General features: G+C 36.1%; 1 protein-coding gene and 1 long non-coding RNA gene across 2 annotated transcripts in view; one reads left to right on the forward strand and one right to left on the reverse strand.

The window, feature by feature from the left end:
- Window positions 1–20,870, reverse strand: part of LOC126870874 (synaptic vesicle membrane protein VAT-1 homolog-like) — a 33,694-nt gene extending 12,824 nt beyond the window's left edge. Inside the window, exon 1 of the mRNA XM_050628982.1 lies at window positions 20,278–20,870. Within this exon, the coding sequence (XP_050484939.1) occupies window positions 20,278–20,582 (305 nt within the window). The 5' untranslated portion in view covers window positions 20,583–20,870. The remainder of the gene's footprint in view (window positions 1–20,277) is intronic.
- On the forward strand, window positions 5–12,524 carry LOC126870888 (uncharacterized). The gene is made up of 2 exons (XR_007691466.1): window positions 5–920; window positions 1,834–12,524. It is a non-coding gene; the product is annotated as an uncharacterized LOC126870888 (long non-coding RNA).
- Window positions 20,871–21,234: the final 364 nt, after the last annotated feature.

Raw genomic sequence — 21,234 nt, forward strand, 5'->3', positions numbered from 1 at the left:
AAAAGACACAGAAATACATTTTATTAAAAAAAACCTGCTATTAATGTAAACACTCTATGTACGCATTAATACAGGTACAATGTTGAAGATAATTCAACGCATTAACAAACTACCTCAGTCTAAGTGTCCTAATACTTATGGTTAGCACTGTACATTTCTTTTTACGACTCCGTAAAACAACCAATTCTGCAAACACGAGCCGCGAGTACGATCGATGATATGGATTAAACGTATGACGTAGGTATAAGTTTTTAGTACTTTCCGACAAACCGACGCTATAGTCAAAAAAAAAAAAAAAAAAAAAAAAAAGAAAAGAAAAGAAAAGAAACGAGGGCTAATTTGGTAAATCTATTTTTAGTGCAGCTCCTCATAGGTATCATTGTCTTATCGCGACAAGTATATTTAGTAGATATAGTTATATACCATAGTAAATTTATCCTCGATATTCCGAACGATTACGCCCGAAGAAGAGACGATAGTCCTGCATCGTCGCTAAAATTCTCTGCAATTGTCCTGCATTGCCGTTATATTCTGTGATAGCATCGGGACAAAAGAATAAAAGTACTGTACCACTTAGCAAAGCTTATCGCATTATGCAGTAACGGGTACCGTAGACACGCGTGCCTGTCCGCTTCTCACGTAATAACGTCGGAAAGGCGGCAATCGATGCAGATAAAATATTCGTGGGCAGTATTCGCGCCGCTTTTCCAGGAAGCAACCTGAACGAGCGGCGTCAGTACTATAGGAAGCACTGATAAAGCATGTACCGGCGTTGTTTCATGGTCCCCGACGTGGTCGCCACGAGAGAGACACCGGTTGTGCGTTGCGTGCGACGCCAGGCGTCGGTCTAGGCGTCGTGGCGCCTCGACTTACCCTCCCCGTCTGTCAGTCGCCACGTAGGGTTAAACAGAAGCTCGAAGGTAACCGCACACGTGTATTTATACGAGGCGAAACGGAGGCACAAGTCGCGTGGGACTGCACACGCATCTGAAATGTTCTATTTCAGCCGCTTTTAAAATCCCTTAAGCCGCGTTCATATTAGTCACGTTGTTCTTTATTCTGCGTGTACAGTGGCTACAAAAAGTATTCGGACGCGGCTGCATTTATTTTTTTTTTTTTTTACGTTATCTTTACCTCTTTTTTACATCAACTTTATTACTTATTCTCAGTTCATGTTGAGTCGTATTAAGCAAATGGTGAAACTTCTCTACGGATCGTTTGAGACGATCTTTACATTTTTCCTCGTCTTTTACGTGATTCTTTCAACAGAGTCCACGCCGAGACTTCTTCCTCGTTAACTCTCCCCGTAACAATATCCGTCGAGAATGACGTTTGTTTCTAATAATTTCTGTTTCGAACGTTCATGCGATCGCGGCTTAATGACGCGCAACACTCACACAGAGACAGAGGCGGCGTAGTATTACACCTCACGCGCGTGCATTCACGTGCGGCTCTGTCGCCTCCTCGGGACTCGTACTCGAGACTATCATTCCCCGGAACTCCGGAACTGGAAAAATTCTCTCTCCCTCCGAACAGTCTCTATTTTTATCCTTTACGAGCGTACGCGGCAAAAGAATTGGTATCGACTCGGTTGGCGTGACTGGATTCGAATATGAATGTTTCTCTCGTTTGTTACGAAACTGCGGCCATGTACATTTTAATAAGAGCGAAAGATTCCTTTGATTTCTCTTTGTCAAGATCTCCGATAACATTTGCTATTATATATATTAATTTCGTGTTAAAATATAGTTCAAGAGACTTAGGAGCGAGCGAAAAAAACAATATTTCTCCCTAGCTTAGGTTAATATTTGACATAGCTGGTACTATCTCCAGGTAGACTGACCTCGCAGACGTAGCTGTCCTTGGCCTCGGAAAAAGCCAAAATTAGAAATGGCACTTAGTAACGCGGAGAAAGAGATTGGAGAATGTTCATACAGAAAGGGAAGTGATGGGAAGTGGTAGAGGTCTGCTGTACAGTTGTCTGGAACGGAAATGGGATAATGCAATTGTCCCTCCTATCAGCGGGGGATTACTCAGTTCTCTACAAATACACTCGGGGATACAGGAATTTTAAGCATGCGAACAGTACACTTGCGCATGGCTCGCCTTTCATAGCCTCGGCTGTTACTTATTGTTAGAGTTAATACTAATCTAATGCGGCGAAAATGATATCGAGAAAATCATCGAAACTTCCTGTCGAAACCATTATATGTCAAAAAATTCCAAAATATAGATTGATCGAGAAGAAAGAATTATAAAGTTTTATGTTAGTGTGATGTTGGGTCGATTTCCAAAATACGTAATTCCAAAGTAATTGTAGGAGAAAAATCGAGTCAAATTGCGCGGGAACATCGAATCCTCCGCTACCATTTTCTCGTCATCCATTTTCTATTTTCTAGGACGTCATTGGTCTGGAAACGAATTTTCAGCGAGTTCTCTGATTGCGAGATGTATGATAAAGCTTTATCGATGACCTGTGTGTGTCACATAATTTCCTGGGAATGACCAGCGCGATGAATCATTGTGCTTGAATCGAGAAATATCACGCAAGAGCGATAATAGACGAGAAAATTGTCATTGTTATCTGAACAAAAAATATTTAAAACAACGGGCCAGGAAATTTCTGTCGAACAATCATATCGTTCAATGTTATTCTGCTAAAAAATTGTGTGTAAAAATTTACTTTTGTCAGATAATTATTCAGAATCGAACGAACTAAAAGTAACAATAGTTTAGTAACTGGTAGTCAGTAATTTTCCATTATTTCAGTTAAACGTAATAATTAAAATCAAATAATTACTCTCCAAATTATACTGTCGACACTAACGAATCGCACAGGTCGTCGATTACGATGTAGTATAATGTAATACATGTCCTCAAAATAACATATGTTGTATATTATACATATATAGTATGTATGTATTAAGCTCCTGCAATTTGCAGTGAGTCACGAATCTGTTGGTCGAATTATCAAGCGCAACATACAAGCAGATCTCGTACAACAATTCTATACGTAATTATATATACGATTATGTATACAAAAAATGGTCACTAAAACGTTTCTTTGTTTGTCTCGACCACGTCGAAATTACGTCGGAGTTTGCCTTCTATGTAAAAAAAGTAAAAGTACATTTTATGTTCTACTAGATTCACGACTAATTCTGACATGACCAGTCATCGGACATTTCAATTAAATTCTTGGAAGTTTCTTCAATAACGAAACATCCTTTCTGCTTGGAAGAATTCATTCTATCGATACACGTTATTTCCATGTCATTTGATAAAAGCCTCACGTCTATGATGAAAGCAGCATTCAAGATGAAAGCGGCCTGATCGCAACGAATCATGAAACGCAATAATTTCACCCGCTAAAGTTATCGACAGCAAGGAAATAGCATCGAGTTACGTTTCACTTTGTTGCGGATTTAATGGATTTCACCAGACCAACTTCATTTTCTCAATTTATGAATTGAACGAACTGTAACCGATAAAAAAAAGTCATAAATTTCATATTTCATGCTTCGATTCTCATCCGATACGAAGGAATATTGGAAATAAAAGCATACATCCACGTCACAAGTGGCAGCACCGTTTCCGTTAACCAATGTGGATACTTCTATGTAAACAGAACGATACAAGTTAATCCTTCGACGAACATATACACAGAAAGACATCATGGGTAAATATTCTATCGAGTAGAACAAACATGGCGGATCCACTAACGTCTCGTCGCAAAGAAACGAATATACGCGCTTGAACGAACAAAATCTTCTCTCTTATTTCTCCGTGTAACTTGACCCGTCAATATTACAAAGTTAAAAGAAAGGAACAAAGGAAATGGTACGAGAAAAAGATAGTACGAAACTGCACCGTTTGAAGTAATAGGAGAATCGCTACTACGAACAATTTTATTCTAATGAAGTGAACAAAAGGAAGATTTAGTTGAAGTCAATTATTAAGGAAAGACTTATATGCGCCGACTATGATGCGTGATCTTCTAATTATCTTTTTGAATATATATAGTTACATCTAATGATATAGTTTTTGATTCTGTACAATGAAAATGCTGCTTAATGCGTCATTATTACCGACAACCGGACAAATTGTACGTGATTCAAAGCCGTTCGCGTGACACAAAACATTTTCATTCACTGAAAGGCGCTTAATCTTCCATTACATTCCATATGATTTATCGCTTGTTGTTCTCAATCGTTCGACGATTCAGATTTGAAATATGCTGATTCGATACATTGACTCACGAAGATATTTGATATAGAGAGCTTATCGTAGAAAGCTATCATGTATACGTATATTATCTGAGTTATACGATACATGTTAAGATTTTATTAAACATTGTGACGAAACCATTATCATGATTATATTGGTAAAATTTGGAATCAATCCGAAAATGTACATAAAAGTTACAAGGCATACGCAGCAAACATGAACTTGATAAAAAATATCAATATAAAGCACGAATTGTTGTATGAAGTTGTCTTGAATATATATAATAAACAATTCCAGGAAACTTTACCGATATAATCATAATAATCGAGTCTCATTATGGTACTAATGAAATTTCAAAATATTTCGTACACATAATATATTGACAAAAGGCTGCTGTGTATGTTCAAATATTTGCGCAAGTCGCAAATTATAATCATCATAATTCAAAATTAATTCGAACAATGCGTTTTATCGTTTACACGTGTGCGTACGTAACACGTTTATACGTTTTGACAAATATTCGTTTGTTTCAGCGCGGAAGTATTAATTACGCTAGAAAGCTGTACAGGCGTAGACAATTTTGTAGGAGTTATAAAATTTTGCAATCCAACGATTTCCTCCCTGCATTTCATAACGAGGAACAGTTATTTTCCTTCGCTTTTTGTATAATTGCCAGACAATTTCTGGAGCGTAACACGAATCGCATACCGGAATTCAACCGAAGATGGAATTCAGCGCTAAATCGAACGGGAATATCAAAATACCAAATATAGTTACTGGATGATAAGATACGAGAGTACCCTGCATTTTAGTTGTTGCATGATTCAGTTCAAGAAACTCGTGATCAGTGAACTAGTATGTTAATTCTTTCAGAATGCTTTTGAGATTCTTATAATCGATAGAAACAAGCCTCTATATCAGAACCTAGTTCGTGATGCCTATATATAATCAATTATTTTAGTTTACATTAAATCATAACGAATAATAGAATAACATAACATATATATTATCAGAATAGTCTATCATATATTACGATAGAATCATGTATTATAATTTTCAAATTCTCGTTATGACAGTTTATAAAGCTTCGATTATCAATGATTGCGTCATTTGCATGAATGTTACACAGTTAACCATCAGAAACGGATTTGTTCCGTTCTGATATTAAAATCGAGTATGAAACGAGTTCCCAGCAAAGGGCGAAAGGGAAAGGTTCCAGGAGTTACGGGACTACTACGTGAGGCACGATTCGCGATCGCTTAATTCCTCTAAATTGCATGGAATTGAGGGGAATAATTTTCTCCATTCTTGGCACCGACCAATTGTACGGGAGGAAGAACGGCGACCATCGTGGACGACGACATGCAACAACGCACCCCAGGGTCACGCACACCATGTGCGCGAATAAAAGAAGACAGTTAGAGGACCCAGAGAAAGGGAGACCATAGGACGAAGGGGAACAGAAAGCGAAAGGGATGGAGAGTGCGAGGAGGACGAACGAAAAGGGAGCGATGAAGTAAAAACATAAAACAAAGAAGTCGAAGAAAATAGAGAGGGCAGAAACTGAGAGAAAGTTGGAAAGAGAACAAGCATATAGCTGTTCGAGCACTTGAGAAAACCGATAATACTAACCATCGTATTATCAAGTATATAGTAAAAATAGTTCCACAAAATAAAAATTGATAGATCGCCATTGATTAATTAAATCAGTATTATTAATCATTGATGTTATTAAACCTTTGTTCTTCGGACTGTAGTTCAACTCGACTTTCGACCATCGAGTCCTCTGAACGCCGCGATCCCTCTACAAACCAGACCGTGAGAGAACGCACTGAACCGGGAGGAAGCACGCGTAAGTGTGCGTGAAGGGACAAGTATAAAAGAGAAGCGAAAATATAAAAGAGAGTAAGTACGACGAAGAGCGTAAGAGATTTATATACGTAGTGACAAGACCCGTGTATTAACAAGAGATCGCATGAACATGGATGAACCCGTATAAAAAAATACGTAGAAGAAAAAAGAAATGACTGGATATCGTTTATGCGAAGCAGTATCGCCCAGTCATTTCAATTGCTATTACGTATTGTTACGTGATAGATGGCAGTCGGATAGGTTTACCTGCAGGAGGAGCGTGGTCGTCGGTCGTTCAATCGATCGACAGGGAAGACATCAAGGCGCCTGCGAAACCATAACCTCCAAGCAAAATCGCATGCACGAATCTCGCGTGACTTGATATATACACACATATATATATATATATCAAAGTGAAGTTGATTCAACACGCAGCGAAAGTGCAGTCCGGCTGTCTGACGATGTTCATGTTCGTACCGCAATTTCTGCGTACAGGTTTTGGTTAGGTTAATACTCGCACGTCTAGCAATGAATCCTTTTAAACTTTAGACCCAGAAATTAGTTTACAAAACTTTAAGATTTCTGGTTTCTTTAAATCTTTTGTGATTAATTACATTCCACTGACAATTTCAAGATAAGATCCGGATTAGCAGATAAGACAGATTAATTTATGTAAATATGTATACATGTGTATGCAGTCGAAATCCGATTAAGTGTATACAAGTGTCAAGACGAAATTTTTGAAGAGACTTTCTTTCTTACTGAAATCGTTAATATGAATATCGATCCAAGAATGCAAAGGTTTGTCGTTAAAGCTAGCAATCAACGGAGATTATAGAGAAATAGAAAACGAAAGTCCATCAATAGCTTAACATGGGCGTAATTGCATAAATAATAATAAATATTAGAATTACAAAGCGTGAGTCTAAAAAAGACTCAGCGGTGGTAGTGCGTTGGCTTTCATAGGAGCAGCCAACATCGTGGCATCGGGTGGGAATTAAAACAGCATGTTCGAATCGATTCGACATATCCTACTCGTCTAATTTCTTTCCAACGAACGTCATTTATCTTCCCGCACGGAGAGATGTGAGCCGTTTATCTGGTCACGCGTTTGCATCTGCTATAAATAAATGCCCAATCAAACATCGATGCAATACTATTAATGACTTTATACTTCAAAACATTACCCAATTTTTCCGATTTTCTGAAACATTAATGTGATGAATAATTGAAATAAATTACCAATTACATCGGAGATGACCTTCATTTCCAATGCCCATTGATAACTTTCATTGGATCCAATGTAAGTTACATTATAGAATTTCAGAAACTCTTTTTAATACTTCTCATTAAATTAAAATTGACCGACGTCTTCTTGCTCTTAAGTCATCACCGTGGGACTTACGGTCAGTATGACGTTAACCCATGACAATTAATATGCTTCTAAGTAGGAACGCATTACCCCCAATTATCGCTGCTAAGACTTCCATGCAGCTTCCTTAAGCGTTTATAAGAAATATAGCGACGATTATTTCCAGTCTACTCTATACTCGTCATCAGCAACGAACTATAAACTATAACTGAAAACGTTCTGCTACATTGATTTTATAAAAAAAAAAATATTTTAATTAACCATCACTTTCTATGCAAAATAGAAGTAAATTTCAACTTCTTAATAAGATCTGGAATAAGATATTGCTGGTCACGTGACGTGCGGTAGGCATAGTGGGGCGTCGTTGTAGGTAGTATAATTATTGGTACAAAGGGTCAAAATACGACTAGTATTTAAGGAGTGGGATACACGCACCTAGTCGCAGAACAGGCTGCGGCAATCTTCGGCTAAATGAAGCATACATCAGACGTCTTCATGACGTATGAGGCGTCCAACGATTTGTTTACGAGTCACTCTCCAATCGGAACTCTTTGTTTTCGTTGTTGTGTTGAGCGCAAATCGAGGAACTAACCTCAACGTTTGTATATATCAACCGATTAAATTACGACGAAACGATCATGAACCATGATACCTATCTACGGGTTCTCTACAGCGAACGATGAACGAGTATTATTCTAGATAATTCTTCTAGCATACGTATATACAAAAATAGTAATTTAAAATTCGAATTAATATGCACAAAACAATCTGTAATTCAATGTTCCATCGACATTTCAATGATATTAGTTAGAAAATATTTTAACAGTTATAAGCGTAGCGGAAAAGAAATTTTTGAAATTGAACGACCCACGAGATGTCATGATTTCTTGTAGGTCACCATCGCGCGTTGAAAGAATGGAAAAACACGAGGCACAGAAACAGCATGGAAAACATATCAGCAAGCAATAATTATTTTGCACGATAGATGACCCCGCCGTCATCATGGAGTTATCAATTGTTTTCAAACTGGGCGAGAATACTGATACAGAAGCTCTTTGTTATTTTTTATCGTCTTCGTTGCAACCACCATATGTGCGCGAGTCCCGATCAAGACGAATCGCTTCGTAAAGGGTGGTTTCCCTAGCTTTTTCTATGCACCAGGCATTGACCTCGATGAATGTTGAAGCCCGCGATAACATGTGCCACATTTCTGAAGGGAATTAATTGAAGCCAAGATAAAATGAACGGATAATAAATTGACCTTTACGAGAAAACTCTAGAAAACTATCACAATTGTCAGTCACGCTTTCTTGTATGATACAATACACATATGCAATTTGAGTCATGAAAATCAATACATATAGAAAATATTTACGAATATATTACATGTATTATAGAAACTATTTTGAAATTTCAATAAAATATGACTGCCAAGATTAAATCGGTAAAGTTCGAAACAAAACAAAATGTACGAGGACAAAATGTACGAGATATGTATTTACAGAGGAAGCATACGTTTCGCAGAGATCCCAAAATTATTTAAATAGTCGATTATCCAGTATATTAGATTCATAAGAATTTATTAGATTATTAAATTTATATGGATTTAGTTAGATTTATTTCTATAAATGTTCAAATACTTCCGTAAGCACTGACATGATAAATTAAAACCTAGTAGCATATATTTAAAGCGCAATTTCTAAAAACATGGTTTGTCCTTCATGCCCTTAATGTCAATTTCCATGAGCTCTACTCTGGCTATCAGAGGGACACCCATCAATCCTCATTCCCACGAGTTCCTGCCTAACCATCGATTCCTTCAAATAGATCAATCCTGTCCACAATTGAAACCCTCACGTGGTTCGTCATCTCCCCTCTGCATGCCTTACTGCATTTGTATTCGACTATACAACGTGGTATATCACTAGTAGCGTATACATACTATTCCAGACCAGAAGAGGGGAAGGTTAATTTGCTGCCAGGCATAGCTTGGGCACAGGACTGAAAATAGATCCTTCATTCTAACACCAAATGTGTCTTTGCTTTCAAAGGACACAGGAAACTGGGGAACAAAATTTTTACTCCCTACTGTTTCCTTTTCTATTTCGGCCATTGCCGCTGCTGTTAAGTACTTCTTCGAATTTGATACAGGATTATTGTTAGTGCTGATCCGCAAGTGGTGGCCATCTTTCGACGAGAATATTGATTAGAGTAGTCGTCGGGCAAACAAAAGAATTCCAACATAGTAATTCGATAAGCCACTTCCGTTTCGCTTTACAGTCTTCGGATGTAACGTTTGTTCTTGAATACTTTTTGCTTCTAGATTAGGTAATCTACCTTTTTAGGTTACTTTAGTTTCCAGTCCACGATTCGAACGAGGTTAATTACGTAGTTAGGTCTATTGTAGGTGATAGTCATTTTCGAATACTAAAGACAGGGAGAAAGAATTTGTCACGACCTGAATAGGCCAATTGATTAGAGTAGCCCACCGGGAAACGAAAGATCCGGGTTTGTATCCAGGGGTTCGGTTAATTCGTCGCATACTGTATGTATCATTTCTTCTGCAACTGGTGACCTCTACGTGTTACAAAATCAGTTTATAACGACGGTTAAAAAGAGAGAAGATAAAGTTCAACGTCCTGTTTTTGAGCCAAAAGCTACAATATGCTACATACTTTGGAAGTTTAATTATAAACAGCTGTATATTACATTAATGCTAATATGTTAACATATGGTAGCACGTATTATAAAGAACATCTATTCAATGGAAATATATGTGTGCTGACGTTTAATAAGAGAGTGGATTAACAAATTCTATCCGAACAATATGTGTCCAGCTTAAATAGACAACGAATGGACATGGTCCACCAGCGATAGAAGATTACGAACAAAGGGAAAAGCGGAAATCATGTGCCACCGCGTAAATCATCCGTGAATACGCTGCATCACGTCTAATTACACGGGACACTTACTTTCCTCTGATCCTGAACATGAGAAATGCACGAGTTAATGTCAAAAATTAATAGTACCATTAAACATTTTCATAATTAAACAAGGACAGCTAGATGTTTAAAAGATATTTATTTTAAAGATATCCGAAATAAATTATTAATCTTCTTACTATTATCGGCTACATAACATTAAAGATTATTCGAAGGTTAACTACCGAGAATAATGTAAATAAATTACTAATTTTTGTATTATTATTGACTATATTTAATATAAAATATTTGTTTTGAGGTTAATCGTATAGGGAATATTGTATAGGGAATTATTATTGACTATATTTAATATAAAATATTTGTTTTGAGGTTAATTGTATAGGGAATAATGAAAGTAGTAAATTAAAAAAATGTTTCTATTATTGGCACGTTTATAAATATTTCATAGGTATAATCTATTAGAACACCCGGTACATGACTGACCAGATGTAGACGCGAAGAATTGAAACGGTAAGAACAGCTGCGGTTCCAAACGCGAGCTGTTATTGTTTTTCTGACTCATGAGTGGCAATAACGGAATGTCAACAGAAGTGTCGCTTCTGTTCAACTGCGAACTATTTTCCGACGTACTTTCAAAGCAACTGTGTTTGACAGCCTTTAAGAAGAACCATTATTTCGCAGTATATTGCCGATCAGTAATATCTATAGTAGACAGTAAAGAGCTACATGTTCTGCGAAATACAAATCCCCCTACAAGTTAAGAAATTATTGAGAAGAGAAGAAAGATATGAATTCGAAAGATAGGAAAGGTAGAAATGACATAACCTATTGTTCGACGAAAGCTTTAAATTGAAATTGTAACGTACAATTTTTAATTTATTTTTGACAATAAGTAATGATTTTTGTCGACAATATTTTAAAAAAAATACAAACGGATCGATATTGTAGAAAATAATTTATATCCGACTGAAAGAGCATTTGCTGAATCCCGAAGTTCAGTCTGAAGAGTGGGATTCAGCTGTAATAGGGGTAGGGGGTTCATGGTGTTCCATGAATTTTGTGCGCATGCATCCGTAATCCGTGTGCACTGCGTCTGTACGTGTTTGTGCGTTTGTGTGTGTGTGGGAGGGGATGTAGAAAATACGGGTGTGGTTCGATCAATACGAACATCCCATGGATCCATCGGTGCGTGCCTCACACAGGTATACACGTTTGTTTGAGGTGATTCACCTCAAATTGTGACCGTCTATAAAAGTTATTTCAGTTTAAAATCCTACCTTTAACTCCTTATCATTACGTAAAATATATATCTTCGAGAGTTAACAAATCTTTAAGATAAAGTTGCAACGCTCAATACCTGCTATACTCAAATATTGATAATAGTAATAATATTGACAGAAGTCAATTTTTCTAATAATTATTGTAGCTATTATATATTGTATTGTATATTGTATTGTATTATATATTGTATTATATATTGTAATAGAGGAAGGTAATAAATTTTGAGGTTAAGAGATCATAAAGTGTTCGAAACCTATATATTATGATTATGATCGTATTTATTACATTCTAGAAATTATCAACAACTTTATTATTACAAAGGAAGAAATGTAACGAACAGATGTTCGACAAAGTTATTTTTAAACCTAACCTATAGGACGTGTTTGTGTGGGTCTCGCGCAGAAAAATCGTCAGTAAAACCCGACGGAAATGAGGCTTGCACGGAGAAGAGATTACGGTATATCGACTGTTGAATGGTATCCGTTCAGTTTCCCATAGCCCCGATATTAAGACCTCGTTAATGTGATAAAGCCGGTTAGTCAGATATAATGGCGCCTTTCATTAAGCACGTTGAAAGGTTGCTTGGTAAAGTTGGTGTACAAATACCGAATATACATATATTCCTATCGTGTAATCTAATATACGTTTTGTCTTGTGTATTGTGAGACATAAAGTGAGTTATGCCCACGACTAATTTCGAGGTTTCGTTTGAACAGCAAAATTAAGTGTTCCTATAAGTACTTAAACGTATTAAGGCGAGTACACATTGGCATAACTTTCTTTCACTATTTTATACATATATCATAATATGTATATATACATAAAGGTTATAAAAGTTTTCTTTACTTAAACATTTGAGGGCTTTATCTTACTAAGTCAACCTAACATTCTAACATTTCTCAATTATCAAAGATTGTATATGTTTAGTTTTATCATTAAACGCATACAATCCTAATCCCATTTTTCTTCCTTTTATTATGCTTAATTGTTACACAACGCAATCGCGTAAGAGTGAAAGGGGACTAATTTTCCAATAAATCTAAAATACTTTTGCGATAGCAACAGAAGAAATTATGGTAAAGGAAACACGCTGTCACAGAGCCGGAATTAGGAAGGTCGAGTAGCGTTTGCTCAACTGGTATTCAAATATTAGATCGACAAATATTGGGTATACTGCTGCTTATTCGCGTAAAAGGCGTACACTGACCCACAATTTCAGGTCATTGTAACTTATCATACACAAAAGTCTCCGTGTAGGTACACTTTATGAAAGAAAATTTACTTTTATTAAAATGTATGTATTAACCATAATATTAATTACGCAGACTATATATATATATAGAATATCATGTAGAAAAAGAAATCTAAAATTAAAGAGTAGAATTAGAAAACAATTTGTAATTTCATGAGAACCTGTCATAATTAACTTAACATTGATTACAAAACTTTTATTCTACGAATAAAATAAGAAATTCCTGGCCCGTGACGTTAGAAACAATTTTAATTTCATGTCTTTAGAATGTTGTCTCTATGGATCGGCTGGATATCGGTGAGAATATTTTTTGAAAAAGAAAACGCGATTTCAAGAATCGGTTACCCTGGAACGAGTCCAGCAGCGATTCACGAGTTCTCTCGTAACGAACTTTAAACAATAGGTTTATACACGGGGAAACTACACGCTCTAATCTGCTTATTGTAATCCACTCGTGAGAGCGAGCAAGCGCAATTTCAAACTGATTTACCAGGCGCACTAGCTACGGATCGATTTCTTCCGCGAAGGTTTGTCAGGATCAACGCTTCGTGTGAATATTAATTAGATGACGAAACCGTAGAAATTTCCCATTTTCCGATATACATTGAAATATTGGAAGTTACCCCTATCATTTACCTTTCAAGCATAGTTATATTATACAGCCTGTTAATAATGATATAACGACTAAAGTATTTGAAATTGAATGTAGGATGGCATAAAGAATATGATAAAACGTTCTTCGGATTCGAAACAATATACTGTCATTTGTATTGAATTTTCTTTATCGAAAATCCACAAAATAGAAGACGAAGTAACGATATTAAAATATGTATCGACAAAACGTCTATATCATCCCCATTTCATCGCGTGAAACGGTTATGAGCATATACGCAGTGTAACTGAGGATCACAGAGATTGCTGTCTGAATCACACGCTTCACTTGTGACACACAACTTGGGCTGGAACACGATAGGTAACGTAGGTATGCGCACGCACGGTCACACCGTGGAAAATTGCATCTTAGAAAAGCACGCGGATGAATTATCGTGTTATACTAATTCACTGTCCGACGATGCTTTGCGCATGCAGAGTATACACCTCCAGAAACGTGGTTCATCACCGTGTTAACATTTTCAACCGGAAAATAGCACGGATGAAAGCGAGAAAAAGTTTCATGCGGAACGATACCAGTTTGTATACCTCGAGTACTGCTCTAATGAAATTTACGACGTTATTTGCTATTCGTGTTTCCGCGCATAATGCAAACGTAGTAGGATATTTCCTTTATGTATGTGCTTGTAAGTTTGCCCCTCCCTCCCTCTCCCCCTCTGCTTTTCTTTTTCGTGATTATGAGAGCATGTTTGACGGAGTTTGAGAGAAAGCAACGATTGTAGGCGTGGAAATGCGTTCAGGTCGAATTGTAGTAGATTACACATGTTTATGCGTTTATAGTAAATTTACATATGCAAAATTGTGCAAGTTACACGTAATATGTAAAATTATATCAAGTATTTGAGATACCGATTATAATACTTAGAATTTAGAAGATAAAACAAATCCTTCTATGGATTCTATATAGAAAAGAGGGAACGAATCGAAACATTAAAAATTGCCGCGTGTAAATAAAATTTATCTTATCGCTGATTCAACTGATTCGCTAGAACTTTCGCTGGCATAATCGAGCGCAATACCGGCCCACGATTGGTAAAATTCGTTTTTATCGCGATTTACAACGGAGAGAAACTTGGTGTACTTAGAAAGCGCAGTGGAATAAAAAACGTAGAAAACTGATCAACACAACAACCGACAAAAGTTTCTTTCATGTCGTTATCGATTCTTCGAAATGCTAGCTTAAGGAATGTTCTAGACTAGTTTTAGGTGAAATTATTTGGGTAGAACTTTTGAAAAATAAAAGGAAGAGATCTATAATCTTAATTGGCTATAAATTAAAAAAATTATGAAATAGAAAAATTACTAGGCTTAAAATGGCGCTATATATGTTATTAGAAGTATACTCTACATAATACCGTGAAATTTGGATAAATCCGATGAACTGCCAATCAGTCATTTCCCAACTTCATAGCGGTGACTCATACGTGCAAGTGGGGATCACTACCCCCGTATCATAATTTCTCATAGTTTTATTCCCCTTTATCTGTTGACAGTCTCACGTGTACAATTTACGGAAAGAACGGTCGTAAAATTTATTGAGTCTATTTCTTAGAATCTCTTCCAAACTGACCTCTTTCATGATTCTATACATTTTTCTTTGAAGCGTCTAACCTTAATCTATCAAATTTTTCGTTTCTTGTAATTGAAAGAAATAAAAAGAATTGGAAAAATGAAACTGTTCATTTTCTCTCGAGAAGGGTACCCTGTCTAATTTTTACCCTTCCCGCATCTAATGAACCACTCGTAAATTATTTCATGTATATTGTTAAAAATTAAATATCGCAACTTTATATAACATAAATCGTTTTCTATGTGCTTTCAGAATTTTGTTGCTAAAAATAAATGAACAGATAATTATGAAACAAAGAATGTAATTTATAATATTATAGATAGAGCATCATTCAAATATAGACAATAACAATACTCATGACTATATTTACATATAGTTTTTAAATTTATTAACGAATAGACTGTTGATGATGAGAGTGAATCACCAATACCGATAATCTAGCCTGTAAATAATTTTTTCTACGTTACATTTACTTTTATATTATTCGTATTATTCCTAACAAATACTCGTTGTGCTGCAACAAATACGCATTTCAATTCCTCTCGTTGGCTGCCAGCTAACGATCATTGGCGCTTGCGGAGATGGGAAATTTTCAAATGAGAGCTGAATTGTCCGGAGTCTCAATCACTAATGTCTACGCGTCAGAGACGAGACGTTTCTCTACGCAGGCATGCCAACCTGATGACCAACGCTTGGAACGCTTTCAATTTTCATCCCCTTTCAAATTACTTTAGTGTACTCAATTTTTCTAGACAATTCTTAACGATCGTTAAAACACGAAACTTTTGCCAAATCGCTGCATATGTGAACAACAACTCTTCTTATAGTCAGCATCGTATAAATGAAAATTTGTTTCATACTGAAAATTTTGTCAGTTTCCGTTGTGTTTTATTCTAACCTCTAATCGAAAGCAATTTTTAATTTATTACCTCGGAGAGTGAAATTATTGTTACATATATATTTATATTACGTAGTATTATAAGTTCTCGTTATAGTTCCTCCAAAAGGAGTATCCATTTGCTCATTAAGAAATAATCAAGAGTGCTTTCGATAATACTCATTGACAAACATTTTCTAAAGACAATCGAATTACCTAGAGTGGCCCGGATTTCTCTCCCAGCGATTTCAAGCGAGGCACTCTTCTCTGGGCGCGTCGCGCGCATACGCAGGGGTGCCAGCAGCAGCGTGTAACGAACGTCTGTAGTCGTGCAGACAAATTCATTCGAGCAAGCATTGGCAGCGTGATATCTTTCTATGGGGGCTATTTTCTCATCAATCCCAATCGCTTTTATGAAACGTGACTCACGCGTGAAAAGGTCCGCACGCCTTTGGCGAATCCGATTCTCCCCCTATATTCGCTATCCTTCTCTACTACTCTCTCTTTCTGTTACATATTATGTACATACTATGGTCACTTCGAGAAGAGAAAAAAAAACACGCTTCACGAGCTAGAGCTATCTGCAAATAGGAAAAAGAGCCGTATATACTCAGGACTGATTTTTTCATGGTCAAGAATTCTGGATACCTAACCTTCACTATTTAGCGAACAGTGAGTTTCAGGCGTTAGCAGCCCCAATATCATTATCCTCGTTACCATGGTGCAGAAGCGGATGCGACTTTGTATTGGAGAAACACATAATGTCGAATAAAAGAACGACGAAATTACGAAAAGTAAATTTTTCAGAAAATCCGTTTGTAAAGTATTTATTACTCAATTGTTCGGCGAAGAAAAAGTATTGTCATCGGAAGTTATCAGAATTTCCCTATTGACAGAGCAGCAATCTTACGAATATCGACAAGTGGCAATAACATTGACGTTTGAATTATTTAAGCAAACTTGTTTCGAGTGGATTGTTAATATTATAAGCTCTCTTGCGAGAAATAGGCTTTATAGGCTAAGAATAGAGCTTTACGTAAAATACAATATGTAATAATAAATCAAAGAAAGCAAAGAAAGTAGGATTCGAAATGTTGAACAGATCTTTTGCATCTCCATAACATCATCATTGATTAGAGTACTGCGCAAATGGTCGTGCGAATTTTACGAACATATAACGCTTTCTAAAAGACGAAGTTTCGCGAACGAACTCAGTGTTTTATATAATTGCACAAAAGAAAGGAAAATAGAAACATTTTTGTCTTTTCATAATCGTAAAAATATTGAAATACCTTACAGCATACATCGTAAGGTATGGGAGATAACGCTGCTTTATCGCTTGAAAATTAGTCGTAATATCCGTACGCCATTTGTAACGCTACGGTGACACGAGTACGATCGCGGAGAATGAAAAAAGGGTTAAAAATGTAAGTAACGAAGAAAGTGAAATTTATTAAAAAAATTGTAGGGTATTAAAAGTGGTCGAAATCTTGGATTTTTGCAATTGTAATTCACTTATGTGAATAATATCGGTTAGAAGAGTGACACAGATAAGAAAAAAACATATTTTAAGAAATTGATTTGAAACAGAAAATTATCAATTATTCAACTATTTAGCGAAAGAAAAATCTGTTCTCTTTTACAATAAAGTCAATATTCTTTAGATTTTGGAAATCTCTAATAAAATCTACATAATTACAAAATAATTAAAAACAATCCTGCTCCGAATTATAATATCGTTCTTATTAAATAGTATTTTGTTCAATAATTATCTTAATAAATAACTTACTTTCACAATAATTATTCTTGTAAATATTTCAAAATTGATGATTTTTGTAGTATATCAATTCTCTAGAACAAACCAATGCTATGTACCACATAATGTATAAACGTAATGCAGGAACTAAATATTCCCGAATATCCCTTGTATGTCGTAGTTAAGTACATGCATTAATGGCATGGTTACCTATCTAATAATCCTTTTTCCCACGTCCGAATTAATGGATCGTACATAGAGCTATCAGACGCGGTTTTCCAAAGGCTGGCTACTTCCGATGTAATACATAGCCATAACCATAATAACATTTTAATTTTATTCGATTCATTTTCATATGTACGTATATATATATACTAAAATGTGTGCACACTTACATACGAACATGTACATAGCAACACGATCGAACTTCTCAATGTGAATTGTAAAGATAGATGGACAAGACAAAACTGTACCCCCGGATACTCAACAAAGTTGCAGTTAAACGGCTTATCAAACTCCGTTTCGTATATTGCGGACGCATACACGGACATTAAACACATGGATAAGTATTCTATAAATGTAACTGCCTGTTTAGCCTACAGACTGCATCGTGTTCTGACGACTGACAATTGTTGCTAATAATATTCAGTGCACAATATTCTATGATGCAAAACTTTCTATACATCGGTTCATTAGATGCAGGTACGTTGTTTTCTCGAGAAAATAGTGATTTCTTTATACCGTATTGGATTTCTTTCGAATGAATTTTATTCTTAATCCGGAAATATTCTTCAATTACTCAATTGTAAAAGCATTCTTTACATTCTTGCTTTTAAAACAGAAAGAAATAATTTTAGAAGTGAATTATATTTTTAAAAAATGTTCATTAAAAAATTTACCAAATATTATTTAATTTTTCATTTACATATAATAAATTATAAATAATATATTGTATAAAATATTAAACGAAATTCAACTAGTATCGGAATAAGGAATAAATCTTGTTTAGAAATTGATTGTATATTAAAGTGACCTTGTGCCGAGAAATACTTAGGACATAATTTTAAACTAAACGAGTGGAACATGTACGCATGCAAAACCATTAAATGTTTTTATTAAAATTCCTTCGCATCCGTTATAAAATTACTCATCCGCTTCGTAACGTAGCAATGAAATTCTAATTACCAACGTCTCGGGGAGCAGATACCACGCCTTAAATTTCAAAGATGCAGTGGTATTGTAACGGTCTGTTCGCTAGGAGATCGGAACCTCGACACTATATTTTCTATTTTGTTTTCTTCCCGGCGATTCACCTTGATTGAAACGAATAACAAACTACCGAAACGTAATGCGAGTTGTATCTACATAATATACGTATTATGAATTATAAACTTTAGGTTTACTTGAAAATTTTTCGATAACGAACAATTATTATCAGTCACTGGTATAAAACTAAAGAAATAAAGAAAAGATATTCTATACGTGTTAATACGGGTCTCTGGTTAGTAAAACCAACCATATTTAGCGGCCTTTAACTGCTTTATATTCAAACAGGATAAGAGACGCTATCAAAATGTCGCTTGATTCCGTTAACGTCACATTAATCTTAATTAACTTCCTTTACTTTTCATCCGATTCACACGAATTTATCGATAAAATGAAAAAATTGTTAATACGACTATTGATTTTACATCGGAACTATCTACGACTAAAGTAAACTTGTACCAAGGGAATAAAAATAAAAAGTACATAAAAAAATAGAAGGAAGAAATCAAACCTCTTTGCTATATACTTTATAAAAAGAATCATTCAAGCGATGCAAAAAATCTACTGCTATAAATCTATCAAACTTCTATGAAGAATTATGAATTATGAAATTTTAGTCAGATTAGAACTTTTAGCATTAACTGACGCGTTATTCGTATTTTATTGCATATTTTATATAGTAGTACTACATTAACCAACCAAGATTCTGCTTTGTTGGCTAACCGTCATTATGTCTACCATTGGTGATTTTTTGGAGTAGCCCTTTTGTATTACGTATGTAGAATAGACAAATATATCAAGTGTTCTTTCTGGTGAATTTCCAAGAAATATATTCTCAATATATCCAATAATTGGCCAGATAGTGTCAACTATTATCACTTAGAGAAGCACTACTGTACGGATCATTAAACTGTTCGACCAATTGACTATTAAACTATTCGATCAATTGGTAGCAAATAAACTGCGGATTTTTATGCGTTTATAAGAAATTTGAGGGCACAAATTTGCACAGAATGTACGTAATATGAAAAATATATAAAATAATATAAAACTATATAAAATATTCAAAGCATAGTACTCTTTATAAATAAAACAATTTCCCACTAACATTCTACCTTTTTAATGATATTCTCAAAAATATGAAATCCGCATTCTAGTACTATATATAGATAATACGAAAATACGTGCATACAGATTAAAATAAAACTTACCATGCTTTGACTCTGATGAGGACCTCTCCCTCCGCGAGGGTGGGCTCGGGCTTCCTCAAAGCCTTGACACTTTTCAATCCGCCGAAACCATTCAGTACAATAGCCCGCATGTCCTTCGGCTCTGGCGTGGATTTCTCCTCGCCGTTCTCCTTCGGTTTATTATCACCGTCGCCATTCTCTTCGACTTTCTTTTCTTCTTCTTTGCTTTCCTTTGGCTCTTCTTTCTCTTGCTTAGACGGCGTCGCTTCCTGAGGTGGCTTTTCACCCTCGGCGCTCGGGCTTGTCTCGTTCTTGTCCTCTGCCATCTTTCCTCTCGATTTCTTTCGCTCTACTCAAAAACGTAGCTCTATCGCTCCTTTTTCTCGCTAGAAGCGCGTAACTTCTTTTTCAATAGAACGACCACGAAGGGTTCTTTTGCCTTTGTATTAATAATTAATGAAAAAACAGACAGGAGCAAGAAAGAAGGAAAATGCCTCAATGAGTCCTGTCTCTCTCTCTCTGTATCCCTACCGCGTTAATCAAGACCGCTAGCACGTTTGCACCCGACGAGAGCTAACGTTGTTCTGCGCAATTTTCCGCCACAGTGGCAGGGAACGTTTGGTGCCGGCTACGCCGGCCGGTGACGCGCGCGGTGTTGCCGTTGCTTAGCAACCGCGCGCCCCTTACAACCCACCAATCAGAATATAGCTGCGCGTCCCACCGTTCACCGCTACGTTAAACTACATTGCGCATAGTATGACAGGTGCCGCGAGTCGTGGAACATTGGTGTTCGCGATTAAAAAGTAGTTCCCCTCCTCTGGGTAAATTTGCATTAACCCACGCATCTTCGACTACGATTTTCGAATCGATCGATTCAATGCTTGTCATGCATCCTTTTTAACATGTTAGCTGCCATGGTGGTTATCGATAGACTAAGGATGCTTATGCAAATCCAAATTTTTATGAATACAACGAAAA

This window comes from Bombus huntii, chromosome 11 (genome assembly GCF_024542735.1).
Source record: "Bombus huntii isolate Logan2020A chromosome 11, iyBomHunt1.1, whole genome shotgun sequence".
Lineage (NCBI taxonomy): Eukaryota > Metazoa > Arthropoda > Insecta > Hymenoptera > Apidae > Bombus > Bombus huntii.